Source organism: Sus scrofa, chromosome 15 (genome assembly GCF_054392235.1).
Source record: "Sus scrofa isolate SSC_HxYL_T2T_F1_AM1 chromosome 15, Sscrofa_HxYL_maternal_Yorkshire_Landrace_v2.0, whole genome shotgun sequence".
NCBI classification, from domain to species: Eukaryota; Metazoa; Chordata; class Mammalia; order Artiodactyla; family Suidae; genus Sus; species Sus scrofa.
The window spans coordinates 118,559,481-118,573,090 of NC_139397.1; the positions used below are offsets into that span (position 1 = coordinate 118,559,481).

The 13,610-nt window shown below is 43.1% G+C and overlaps 1 protein-coding gene and 1 long non-coding RNA gene across 2 annotated transcripts in view; one reads left to right on the top strand and one right to left on the bottom strand.

The window, feature by feature from the left end:
- Window positions 1–13,610, bottom strand: part of LOC146396078 (uncharacterized) — a 1,511,729-nt gene that overhangs the window by 273,065 nt on the left and 1,225,054 nt on the right. The gene's annotated exons all lie outside the window — the stretch shown is intronic.
- Window positions 1–13,610, top strand: part of AOX1 (aldehyde oxidase 1) — a 76,787-nt gene that overhangs the window by 25,418 nt on the left and 37,759 nt on the right. Inside the window, 9 exon segments of the mRNA NM_001308473.1 lie at window positions 67–218; window positions 390–483; window positions 1,936–2,045; window positions 3,492–3,676; window positions 4,600–4,762; window positions 6,441–6,533; window positions 10,520–10,689; window positions 11,066–11,192; window positions 13,332–13,454. Of these exon segments, the coding sequence (NP_001295402.1) occupies window positions 67–218; window positions 390–483; window positions 1,936–2,045; window positions 3,492–3,676; window positions 4,600–4,762; window positions 6,441–6,533; window positions 10,520–10,689; window positions 11,066–11,192; window positions 13,332–13,454 (1,217 nt within the window).

The following is a 13,610-nucleotide window of genomic DNA, read 5'->3' on the forward strand; positions in this document are numbered from 1 at the left end:
AATCTAACGGATATTTCCAGGACAGCAGTGAACACACTGCGTTATTTAAAAATGATTTCATTTCAGGGCTGACTTTAGGTGCCGCCCTCAGCCTGGCTCAGGTGAAGGACATCCTGGCTAAGGTGATCCGGAAGCTCCCAGAGGAGAAGACCCAGACATTCCACGCTCTCTGGAAGCATTTGGGAACTCTGGCTGGAGCCCAGATCAGGAACATGTCTGTATGTATTTGATGACAGTAAAATCTAGTGTGTGTCCCGTGAATGACTGTCCCTCAGAAAGCATGACGTTTTTTGGAACAGATGAAGAGAATTGTTCTCCAAAGCCTTGCTTGATTCGTATATTTTTATAATTACACAGCTGGGGTGAAAATAACCCATTATTTTTTAAAGTCTTTAGGGGGCCACATAGTGAGCAGACATCTAGATTCAGATCTGAATCCCCTCCTGGCCGTGGGCAACTGTACTCTTAATTTGCAATCAAAAGGTAAGTGACAGCTCCTTCTTTGCAATTATTAACTCCTGTTCCTCCTTCCCTTTTGCCTCTCTGGGGATGCAAGAGGTCTGGTTTTGAAAATTACTATTCTTTATAATATTCATAATTCTCTCTGCCTTTATGCATGCCTGGAAAGTTGGACAGTCTGTCCTAACTGCATGCACACCCCGTGTCTTCATTTCTTCTTTCCAAAGACTTGTGATAGATATTTTCCCATACTGGTCACCTGACATTGACCGCACTTGTGTTAGTTGGTGTCCCAGTGTGATGAGTAGTGCGGAGAACTCTGGGCTGTTGACAACGATTGGGCCCCTTTGTTGAGGACTTTCTCCTTAAGTCTTGGACAGGAGTGTTGTGGCACCCGCATCAGGCCATGTGCTCACACTCCATCTGTCACTGATAGACGCCTGCAGACCTTTTTCTTTCGAGCAAGTTGAACTTCATTCTATTTGTTTATTTTTATTTTTGAAACTAAGTCTAGGACTTCTCATTTACTACTTTTTCTTTGGCTGTACCTGCCGCGTATCAAGTTCCCAGGTCAGGGATCAAACCAGCATGACAGCAACAGCCCAAGCCATTGCAGTGATAATACTAGATCCTCGACCCATGTGCCACAAGGAACTCCTCATTTATTTGTTTTATTTCAACTTGGTCAACAATTCCTAGGAAATTTTAATTGCTCCTCTATAAATCTGTTTTTTTATTTCATTTAAAAATGTGTGTCAGGTTTCTGTTACCTGCCTTGTTAAATGCCTACTTTTCATATCATCTAAACCACAAAATCATAAGGAAGAAGATGTACATTTAGTCATCAGTTTAAGTAACATTCTTTTAAAAAAATCACAGTTGAGAGACAGGTATTGTGATTAAATATTAACATCAAAAGCTTTTCGCTTTTATCCCAAAGTCCTACTTCATTATAGCTTTAAACATTTCCTCCTCCAATATATTGATTAAAGAAAAGATGTAAACAAATAAGACTGCATCACACTGGGATAAAAATTCATTTATCTATTCACTACTATACTGAGCAGGATTCTTGGTTGTAAGCAGTAAATGTTTGTTGACTGACTTGGTTAGGATATCAAAAGAGATATTTGTATCCTCTCCCTGCTTACAAAGCTCAAAGCTGAACCTGTACTGTTCCGTCAGAGGACTGCCGAGGTCCTGATCTACCTGACCTTGGGCTACTCTGCTAGATGTTTTTATTTATGATCAAGCAAAGAAGGCCAAAAAAAAAAAAAAAAAAAAAAGAGGTGGGTCCCAGATGGGAAGAAGCCCATTGCCAGGTACCATTACAGGGTGAAAGATTTTTAAACGTAGGAAGAACACTTCTTTTCCTGATCAGTTTCCTCTGATATTTGGTAGAATTATTTCTCAAGTTTTGGGAACTTGACTGTTTAATAGAACAAATTCCAGGGAAAGTATCCTTTCTTTCCACAGAAGGAAAACGACAGATTCCTTTAAATGAGCAGTTTCTCAAAAAGTGCCCCAGTGCCAGTCTTAAGCCTGAAGAAATCTTGATCTCAGTGAATATCCCCTATTCAAGAAAGGTGAGAATATTCTTACTGTTTTGTGGCTTTACCTGTGAGCCTACAGCTTTTTTTTTTTTTTTTAATCTTTTTAGGGCCATGCCTGCTGTATATGGAGGTGCCCAGGCTAGGGGTCCAATCATAGCTGTAGCCACCGGCCACAGCCACACAGGATCTGAGCCTTGTCTGTGACCTACACCATAGCTACGGCCTACAGCTTATTAATGCCAATAAGTGTGGGATTAAGAATGGGCATTACATGTTTGTGGTGGAGAATATGAGGATTTATGATTAGATACTTTTCATTTTGTTATAAACCCACCCATTCCTAGAATGGGGAGACCTTTGACTCTGCCTTTCTGTCACTCTCCACCCCTTCGCACCCAAACCAAAGTCTAAAGTTACTTTCTTAGACATTTTTTAGAACTCTTTGTCCTGTGAGATGTTTCCTAAGTAAGATTTGAAACTATACCTTTACTTCTATCTTGGGGTTTTAAAGAAGCTATAAATTTGCAATAGAACTTGGTGGAAAGAAGGGCTTTGAAGTCAGACTCAAGAGTGAATCCTAGTTTCAGACCTACTGTGACCCTGAGCTAGTTACTGGATTCCTCATCTGTAAATGGGAACAATCAAGCCTGCCCTAGAGGGTGTATGAGTTTGCCAGGACTGTCACAAAAAAGAATCACGACCTGGGTCACTTGTACCATACTTATTTTCTCACTTCTAGAGGCTGGAAGTTTGATGTCAAGGTGTTGCAAGAGTTGAGTTTGTTTGTTTGTTTTTTCTTTCTTTTTTTTTTTTTAATGATTTTTATTTTTTCCATCATAGCTGGTTTACCGGGTTGGGTTTTTTGATGCCTCTGTCTTTGGCTTAGAAATAACTCTTCTCTGCATGGTTTTCCCTCTGTTCGTGTCTGTGTCAAATGTCCTCTTCTTGTGAGGACACCACCACGTTGGATTAGCACCTGCCCTAATTATCTCATTTTGACTTTATTTTATGTTAATTAAGGAATTATTTTTTGTCTTTTTTGGGCTGCACCTGAGACATATGGAAGTTCCCAGCTTAGGGATTGAATCTGAGATGCAGCTACCAGCCTACACCACAGCACAGCAATGTTGGATCTGAGTTGCGTCTGTGACCTATGCCTTTGCTTATGGCAACACTGGATACTTAACCCACTGAGCGAGGCCAGGGATCGAACCCACATCCTCATGGATACTAGTGGAGTTCTTATTGAGCCACAATGGGAACTCCCTTAACTTTATCTTAATTTTAACCTCTTTCTTTAATGGCCCTGTCTGCAAATACAGTCACAGTGGGATGCTGGGACTTAGGACGTCAACATATCAATTTTGAGGGAACACAATTCAGCCCATAACAGAGCACGACAAGGATCGAACGAGGCGACATGTGCAAACTGCCGAGTGCATAGTTGTCCCTCAGTGTGTTTTCCACTCTTGCTTTCAGTGGGAGTTTGTGTCGGCCTTCCGACAAGCCCAGCGACAGCAGAACGCGCTAGCGATGGTCAATTCGGGAATGAGAGTGTTTTTCGGAGAAGGAGATGGCGTCATTAGAGAGTTAGCCATCGCGTATGGAGGAGTTGGTCCAACCACCATCTGTGCAAAGAATTCCTGCCAGGAGCTCATTGGAAGGTATGGAATTAAGTCCTCAGACTCCAAGTAACGGAGCTACTCTTTGTGCAGTGACTTGCAATTACAAGAAGAAAACTGCTTACTAGCTTTCTGTTTAATGGCATGGAATGCCAGTAAAATTTCATGATTATTTCCACATGTCTTAGTAAATTCTGAAGTGGGCACCATATTTTGTGTGTGTGTGTGTGTACCCATCTCCCAATAGTAAATAGACACCGTAAGCAAAATGAGTACATTTGCATTCTTTATTGTGAGAGAATAATTTACCATTATAAAAAATAGATTATGGGAGTTTGTTTTATAATAACTTGCTAAACGCATTTGCTACCTGACTTTTTATTCCTGTAGGTAATACCAGTAGCCAATTTCCTGAGCATATACTGGGTATCGGTTAGCATTTCAGAAGTAACAGACTAGTGGTTAAAAGCACAATCTTGATTGAGCCACACTGTCTGGGTCCAAATCTCAGTTCAGCTCCTATTAATTATATGATCTCCGTCAGCTTACTTAACCTCATAGTACCTCTGTGTCTTTATCCGTCAGAGGTGGGTAATCACCCTTAGCTGCCAGGGCAGTTGAGAGGATTAAGTGATTGGATACATACGAGGTACAGAAAACAGAAGCTGGCCTGCACTAAACTGTGCAGTGACGTAGGGACACTTAACTCCTTAGAGCATGAGCTATCGTTACTTTCTCATGACCATTCCAGGAGGTGAGGTCTACCTACCATTATTGCCCTTTTACAGATGATAAAGTGGTGGGCCCAGGCAGACACCTTGAGAGTGGTGGCCTGTAATTTGAGCTTGGGTTACCTGTACTCTTTTCTCCTGCATTAAATTGTCACTATTAATGTTCCACACTAGCTGAGCCTGTGAGGTCGTGAGTCTTGTCGGGCTAGAAGTCTTCTCCTTTGACCCCCACAGGCCCTGGAATGAAGAGATGCTGGATGCAGCTTGCAGGCTGATTCTGGACGAAGTCTCCCTCCCAGGCTCAGCTCCAGGTGGGAGGGTGGAATTCCGGAGGACTCTCATCATCAGCTTCCTCTTCAAGTTCTACCTGAAAGTGTCACAGATTTTGAAGATGAGGGTAAGTGGAACCAACTAAGCATTAGCATTCCCCATCCTGGGGGCTCTGGGGATACCCATGGTGGGAACCATAGAGCTCTGCCAAATAGCCGTAGAATAGAATGGAAAAGACAACCCAAATCAGAAACTTGGGGGCTTGCTGGGCATACAGCAGGCTGGCTGTCGATGGGGTTGTGTGTTCCAGGAAGAATTACAAGTAGAGCACAGAGCCATGCAGGCTTTGATTTCACGAGATGCCCGTATTTTGTTTCTGACCTGTTGTGTGTCTAGACAGTGTTCAGAAAATCTGTGAACATTTTGACTGTATTTTTCCCTCAGGAAAGCATTTCTTCCACTTGTCCAGGTTTACCTTTGTGCCTTTGACTTTCTTCTCCAAGTTCAGCTTTGTTTCTCTCACCTGTAAGACAGTGATGGCAGCCACTACACAAGGTCATCACAAGGAAAAGGCTTCGCCTGGTCCCTAGTGCTTCAGAGGAACACAATGAAGACTGCCCAGGAGTCATAGTCATAGCAGTAATCTCCAGGCATTCCTTCACCCAGTCTCCCTTATGACAAGTCGAGTTACAAGAATAATGGCGAGGGAGGACACAACTAAAAAAAGTTTTGCAGTAAGTTTGATAGACCCAAAAGGAACTCAAGCCATATTTGTCACATTAATCGCAAGCCACAACCAGTGGACCACTGTAGAATAAAAGCCAAGAATATTCCTCAAACGGTATAGAACCTAGTTTGATCCCTTTAAATAAGAGGCACAAAGTTCTCTCTTATCATTGCTTCTGAAGGTCTCTTCTGCTTACACATGGGAACAGCTAAGAACCAGAACAGTTGTATCAAAGATTTTAGAATGGAAACTTGAAATCATACATAAGTGACATATTGTCACCAGGTCATCAAAAAAAAAAAAAAAAAAAAAGCTAGTTGTAGACTCCTTCTCCAATTAATTGCAAACTAATACAATTTATGGGTGAATTGAGTGATAGAAATTACAGCTTCTATCTTGTAGCCTTTTCCTTTCAACTCAATTTCTTCTGTTCATTATTCCCCTACTATTAAAAATAATCACCCTTGGCTTAAATTTTCTGTTAAAAATCTTTAAGTTGTGAAAAATAATCATTGTGTATACTATTTACAGTCTTGTGTAAAAACCCCACTTCCCTCAGCTCTAGGATGTATTCCTCCTGGGGCCCCCAGATGCTTCCTGCTGTGGGTTGAGGCAGGGATACAGCCCCACATTTCCCTCCTCCTGGTTGCCTGGTAGTTCAGAGCAGAGTCTGATGCTCATTTGCAGCGGTATGCCTTGGCTCTGACTTTTTCCTTGTTTAAATATTCTCTTTCTTTCCAATTTATTTACTTCTATGTTCCTGTTTTATTAGCTTGTAAGTCCTCAAATCGTTTATGAAAGCATGTGGAAGAATCAGAAGAAACATAAGGATACTGGGAGTCAGTGATGTGCTATATTCACTTGACTCTGTACTATGCGGTCGTGGGTACCTACCCTCCAGAGGATGTGTCCTGGAGATCAGGGAGAACCCCCTGCTTGTACTTCCAGGATTCTGAATTAGGCATGTACTTAATACATATTAGACTTCACAGCAGAGCTGCTTGCTAGGAACCATGCTAGCCTCCCTTCCAAGACCGCTCTGGCCAATTTTAAATAACCTGGTGATTCTATTTTTCAGGACCCTGCTCGCTATCCTAGCCTTGCAGACAAGCATGCGAGTGCTTTGGAGGATCTTCATTCCAGACATCCCTGGATTACACTGAAGTACCAGGTTAATGGGTTTTTTTTTTTTTCTTTTCAATTCAAAGGGCCTGGATTAAAGCTTCTTCGCATGGACATCCCACTTATCTTTTGGGATTCTCAAATTTAATAGCCTGTGCTCCTCTTCTGATGAAGCCACAGCCTTCTTTAGCATTAGTTAAAATTGCAAAATGAATGAAGAATGGAGACTAAATGTAAAGCTAGCCACGGTAATTAATGTCCATTTTGATCTTGAAGGCATGAGTTTGGTTCTGTGGCCTTGTACCCCTGACATTCGCAGGCTGCCCACTTTGCCACATGCTCTTGCCCTTGGCATCGTGGAAGCTGGAACACACCAAAGTCAGTTCTGTCAGGGCCATGGGGCTGCTTTAATTTTATTTACAGAGCAGCAGAAAGCACAGCCTTTGGAGGCTGATGAAAATACAGTAATGCTTTTCTAAAGAAAGAGCCGCTGATTTATTTTGTTTGAATGTGGTAATACTTTGCTCTGCCAGTTCCCATTCTCCAAGTGTTTTCTCTGTGAGTTATGTTTTAGAGTCAAATCAACCCTAAGTTCCAAGAGCGAATTTCAAGCTCTCATAATGTAAGCTGACTATTAGAGAGAACAGAATTCCTCATAACTTTCAAATGGAATTTTCAGTCACCACATCATAAGATTATTGCCTGAAGTCATCCTATTGGTAAACCAGATAAGAGTCAGTGTATTTTTCCTTGAAATTATCAACAAGAAACTTTACCTTGAGAGTTTAATTAAGTCAAGAATGTTCTGAAAGGACTTTTTAAGGATCTTTCTAAATAGATTTAGTTCCTTGGATCTATTGTTGGATTTTATAAAAGCTTATAGCACGTCGTGATGAATAGTGAAATCGGTGTATACCTCTTTTTTTTAGGTTCAATATGTTCAAAAATTTAAATATGCCAAACTCCGCTGGAAGTGATTATTTTGAAAGTCAAAATATATGCCGTCTTTCCTGGTGTAAAATATGGCCACTGCAACCTTTGGCTTATAAATACTTTAACGTTGCCTTGACCATGACATAAACCCCAACAGCTACAGAACAAAACAACAAATTAATGGGCATTCAAATCACCCATAGAAAAGTGACAATCTTCACATGGCTTGTGGCTGTAGACTGCAAGACAGAGTTTTGGAAGCAGTGTATCTCCCACACCAATGTTATGGCTGTATATTCCCTGTGGCTTTTCACATACACGCTGATATACACATTGCTAGCGAAACATCTACATTCATAACCAACTTTTTTTTCCCCAAGTCGGTTGATTTGCTTTAAAGCCTTTTGACCAGAGATCACCAGTTAAAGAAGACAAAATTCTTTCCTGCCCAGTATCTTCACCTATATAACAAGCAGAAGCAAGTAATGAAATACAACTTCTTTCGCCAGTAGATTCATCCCTACTGAATGAATAATGATTAATTTAGCTGAAGAGATAATACTTCACTATATCTTCAGCTAAATTAATTGGTTCCATATTTATACATATGAAAGATGTATTTTGAGATTTGTCTTCAGTCTTTTGGCAGGCAGGCCCTCAAAGCAAGGCTTCAAAGCTACGAAGTGTTTCAATATTTATAGCAAAGAGTATTATGTCAGAGAAAATGCCCAGAGATACCTATGAATGTATTTCCTAAGTGTCTCAGCTTATGAATTACCTGGAATTTTGCTCTTTGGAATGGAAAAAAATCTCTTAGGATTAAAAAAAAAAAAAGATGTGGGTGATTTTTCACTGAAATTTGGTTCAAATTGAGAGCTCAACAGCATCGCAGGGCAGTACTTTGGGGCATTTCACAAAGGGAGTCAGTCCCTACCGTCTGGAACATGGCAAACCAGACCTGATATGTTTGTCTTTGGATCACCATCTCAGCTCCTCAGAGGGGAGGAGGAGGAGACCTGCTGAGTGCACTTGGCCGTGAGGACAAAGCAATGTCAGTGAGGCTGGTGTGCACTGGGGCTGATTGAAATCCCTGTTCATATTGCCTGAACCCCAACATGCAAAACTTTCTCTCATTTCCCCGTTCCCCTATATTCATGGCCTAACGTCCATCTTCCTTTGATGGTGACTATGCCAAGTTCTTCATAGTTTTTTTCTTCATTATCTTCTGCTTTCAAGTTTATAAAATCAGAAAGAGCACAACAATCACAAAACCAAAACAAAACAAAAACTCAGCCAATACTCATTTCTTTGTGCCTTGTATGGTAACTGCACAGTTGAGGTTTACATTTAAAGGAAACCAATCTGGGCTTTAAAAGCAATGTATGTTTATCGGTAAGTGTATATTTTGCTGTGAAGCAGTAAATTTTTTGTGAAATAGAAATAAGTTCAGAGCATCATACATGTGTCTCACGTCAAATTAATTTTAGAAATGACTCTACTTTCTACATGTAATTGGCAGTCAAAATTTGGCTGATATTTTACTTCTTGCCATTTATATTATGGAAAAAAAATGGAGTTTTAAAAATTTCTCTAATAACCAAGAAAGATGCTGCAGGTGTTTTCGGGTTACCTGAGTCGCTCTCCTTTTCCCTTCTGCTGTTCCAGGCCTGCCTCCTGCCTGGAGAACCTCTGATCCTTCTCAAACTGAATGTTTATTTTTTGAGGTCCTCAAGGAGGTTAGCAGTGAGCGGGGACCATTCTTCTTGGGTCCCGTGAGCAGCAGAGGGGCTTGGGGAAGTGTCTTTTCACAGATGCCTTTATGTGAAGGTCCTCCGTGGTCGCCATGCTGGCTCTCCTCCATTCATGGCATTTCTTAAACCAAATCCAAGTCTTCAGAAAGTTTAAGAAAGCAAAACATCTGCCTGAAGAGAAAACAGACTGGTTGATCGGTGGGATCCCAACAGCTGGGATCTCCGCCTTCCACGCTGTGGAGCTGAAGCCTCACAGCACCTTGGTTGGACCAGGAGAAGCGCTGCCTCTGGAATATCATCTGCAGCTGTGGTTGAAATGAGACTGCACTTTAGGAGGAACCAGACATCTCATTTATTGTCGATATGGAATGCGTAGTCTTTCTCACGCTGCACTGTCTGGGAATCAAAAACAAAAGCATTGACTTTAGAAATTTCTCAGATGCCTTCAGTGATAGTGAGTAGGAAGCAGGTCAGCTTCCATGGCTCCTTGACCAGTGTGTGTTCTGTTGATGGCCTGCCATCTCTTCCCTCCAGCCTGGTGATGTAGGCCGGCGGTGAGACTCTGAGCCTCACCTAAGAGCCCTGCCTCATCCAGGGCTCAGGGTGACCCCTTGCACAGAGTGTGGGGTAGCAGATGGGGAGGAGGAGGTGGCCTCCGTAACTTTTTCCAGGCCTCACTGTCCTAACCCCGAGTCTCTCAGAGGAAGCTGCAGGCGTCTGGCTCAGCCCAGTGCTACATGCAGTGCTGGAAAGCAGTGCTGGAAAGCAGTGCCGAGCAGCCCCTCCTGTACAGCTTGGGGCCCTGAGCTGCCCTCTCTTTTTGCAGAGGAGCCTTTAGGGGGTGGATCCCCAGTGGCTGTGGCTGTGGTGTAGGCCAGCAGCTGCAGCTCCGATTTGAGCCCTAGCCTGGGACCTTTCCATATGCCACAGGTGTGGCCCTAAAAAGCAAGATAAAAATGAAAATAAAAATAAATAAAGCAAAATAGTGGGGAAAAACAAGAACATCATAGCTCTACATGGCAGTTTGCCTACTGAATTATTGAAACAGGCTTGCTGTCCTACTGGGGTTGACGTTGTTGGGGTTTTTTTTGACGGTACCTTCGGCACCTGCAAGTTCCCAGGCCAGGGATCGAACCTGCGCCACAGCAGCGACCCGAGCCATAGCAGTAATAATGCCAAAAACCTTAACCACTAGGCCACCAGGGAATTCCTTATTGTCTTGGTGTTATTATTAATAGTGACCATTTTTGTTTTCCAAAGGGTTCTGGTGTGGATATAAATTATATAGCCCCCCTCGTATGGGAGATGTGCGTAGTATGATTACAAAAATACATTGGTTTTGATTAAACAGAATGCGAACCCAAAGCAGCTTCCTCAAGACCCAATTGGCCATCCCGTCATGCATCTGTCCGGCATTAAGCACGCCACGGGCGAGGCCGTCTACTGTGATGACATGCCTGCCGTGGACCGGGAACTGTTCCTGACCTTCGTAACAAGTTCAAGAGCTCATGCTAAGATTGTGTAAGCCATAGTTTTTTTCCCAATGGACAGCACTGGTTGCCTTTTTGGTTAAGTCGTACGAGTGAAAAGTAACAGTATGAAAGAGATAAGCTATTTGTTGGCAAATGTCCAACGTAGACTTGACGTGACACGGGACGGAGACGTCGGACTTACTATAGGAGTTTGTCCCTCCATATTGTAACTTCGTTGTCCCGGGAATTTTTTCCCCCAGTTATCAGGCCTGAAACTGTTGGAGGGTTCTTGGACGCATCTTGCTTCCCCCCCTCACACGTTCCCCCCCCCCCCCCCCCGCTCCGATCTTATTCTCTGATGAAGCGCGTCCTCTGCGGTCTGCAGGCTGCAGAGCTGCTCTGAGTAGCCGTGCGTTCTCCTCTAGGTCTATTGATCTGTCAGAGGCTCTCAGCCTGCCTGGTGTGGTGGACATCGTGACTGAGGAACATCTTCATGGCGTCAACTCCTTCTGCCTTTTAACCAAACCTGAGAAACTTCTGTCGACAGATGAGGTATTGCAGTTTTGCTTTCAGTTGAAAAGCTGTTTTCTCAGCTCATGGACCTCATGTTTTCTTAGAGATAACATTGAATTTGGTGCATCATAAAGGATCCCAATATTCTTTTGTTTCTGTTTTTTGTCTTTTCGAGGGCCACACTCTCGGCATATGGAGGTTCCCAGGCTAGGGGGCTAATCAGAGCTGTGGCAATGCGGGATCCGAGCCTGGTCTGCGACCTACACCACAGCTCACAGCAATGCTGGATCCTTAACCCACTGAGCAAGGCCAGGGATCAAACCTGCAACCTCATGGTTGCCAATCAGATTCGTTAACTACTAACCACGACGTGAACTCCCCAATATTCTTTGAATGCTTATTATAACCTGCTGTATGCTAATAGTGAATACGTTCAAAATATTCATTTTCCACATAACAAAGTTGACTTGTTATATAAAAGATACTTGGGTGCTTTATATTTTTTAGTATTGAGATCATGTGCTGCTTTCATATTTATGAAAGGATAAATAAGGAGAGAACAATGACTTCTATCTGCTCTCTTTTCCCTGAGAATCCCTCACCATTGTCCCAGTCTCATCGTGTCCAAAGTCCAAGTCCAAGTTCACATGGTGTCTCTACCATGAAGCCTTTCCTTGTCCTTTAATCCAGGAGTTCTCTTTTCCTCTCTGAATTCATGCTGACTCAATTCATTTCTACTGCCATGTATTCAACAGGCATTTTTAAAGTGAGCACCTACTGTGGTCGATCACCTTCGATGAATAAGACCCATGTGGTTCTTTGCCCTCACAGAGCTTACAGTCTGGAGGAGAAGGCAAAGTGACCTTTATTGTACTTTCTACCTTGTCCTGAGCTTATGTATTTATCTCTACACCATATCTATTTCCCCTACCTGGTAAAACGCCTCTAGGGAGGGTCCATGCATGATGCATCTGTATATTCTACACGCTGCCTCCTACAAAGCAGGTACATGAGCAGAGGAACAGAGCTGGCCTTGTTGCCATTTGGAAGTTTCAAATATTTAGGACATTGACGGGTGTACCTTAAGTTATCAGAAAAAGCAGCAAGGGCAGTATCCAGAAGGTTTTCTGCATAACTCCAGATTCTCAATTCAGTGTTAACCCAAAAGAGCTTCATCATTTGAAAGAGTCCCTGCCTCTGGCCCTCTCTGGAAGACTTACTTGATAAAAATGAAAGTTTGGTGACTAAGAGTCTGAAGTCAACATGGAACTTCCCCCAAGGTGGGGCTTTGTGGTCCTGGCAGAAGGCAGTGAGAACTAGAGAACTTGGTATACATGTTAACTAAGCAAGCAGAACCATCCCAGGCTGCACGGCAGCACCTGCTCTCTGAGGTGTGTGTGCTGGTTCTGAGCATCTCGGGGCATGTCTGTGAATCAGGTCATGGGACAAAACCCACTTCTGTGAAGAGTGGAGAATAGAGCTATTGTGAATGACTGTCTCTGTTGGTTTCATTCCTTTTCAACATTTGTCCTTAGCATGCTATATCTTTTACAAATATTTTCCATTACAGAAATTTTGAACATGCTCAAAAATGGAAAACAATAGCACAATGAATCCCCATAGATCCACCCCCCAGCTTTAACAGTTACCAACCCTTGCCATTCTAGTTTCATTGTCTCCCCACAGCCCCTGCCCACCCACACCCAACAAACACAGGTGTGTGTTGGGGGAGGTGCAAGTGTGGATGTGTGTTGGATTTAACTTTTTTTTTTTTTTGCTATTTCTTGGGCCGCTCCTGCGGCATATGGAGGTTCCCAGGCTAGGGGTTGAATGGGTGCTGTAGCCACCGGCCTATGCCAGAGCCACAGCAACGTGGGATCCGAGCCGCGTCTGCAACCTACACCACAGCTCACGGCCACGCCGGATCGTTTAACCCACTGAGCAAGGGCAGGGACTGAACCCGCAACCTCATGGTTCCTAGTCGGATTCGTTAACCACTGCGCCACGACAGGAACTCCTAACTTTTTTTTTTAATTATAGAAAGGCCTAGTAATCTAATGTGGATTTTAAAAATGAATGATTATGTTTTGATTTTGATTCTTAACCCACTGAACCATGAAAGGAAAGGAAAAGGTGCCTGCCCCTTCCTTGGGAACCGAGATCTTCTCTGTGTTGTAGGTGTTTTGCGTGGGTCAGCTTGTCTGTGCTGTGATTGCCGATTCTGAGGTTCAGGCAAAGCGAGCTGCACAGCGAGTGAAGATCATCTACCGAGATTTGGAGCCTCTGATCCTAACCATCGAGGTAACGAGTTCCAGGGTGGGACCAGCAGAGCAGATTTCAGTGGTGTATCAGTTAAAATGCTTTCAGCTGCAGAAACAGGAAAGACAGTCCGACTCAAAGTGGCTTCCAAAGCACAGGGACTTGGTTGGGCTCAAACCCTATCAGCATTAGCAAGAA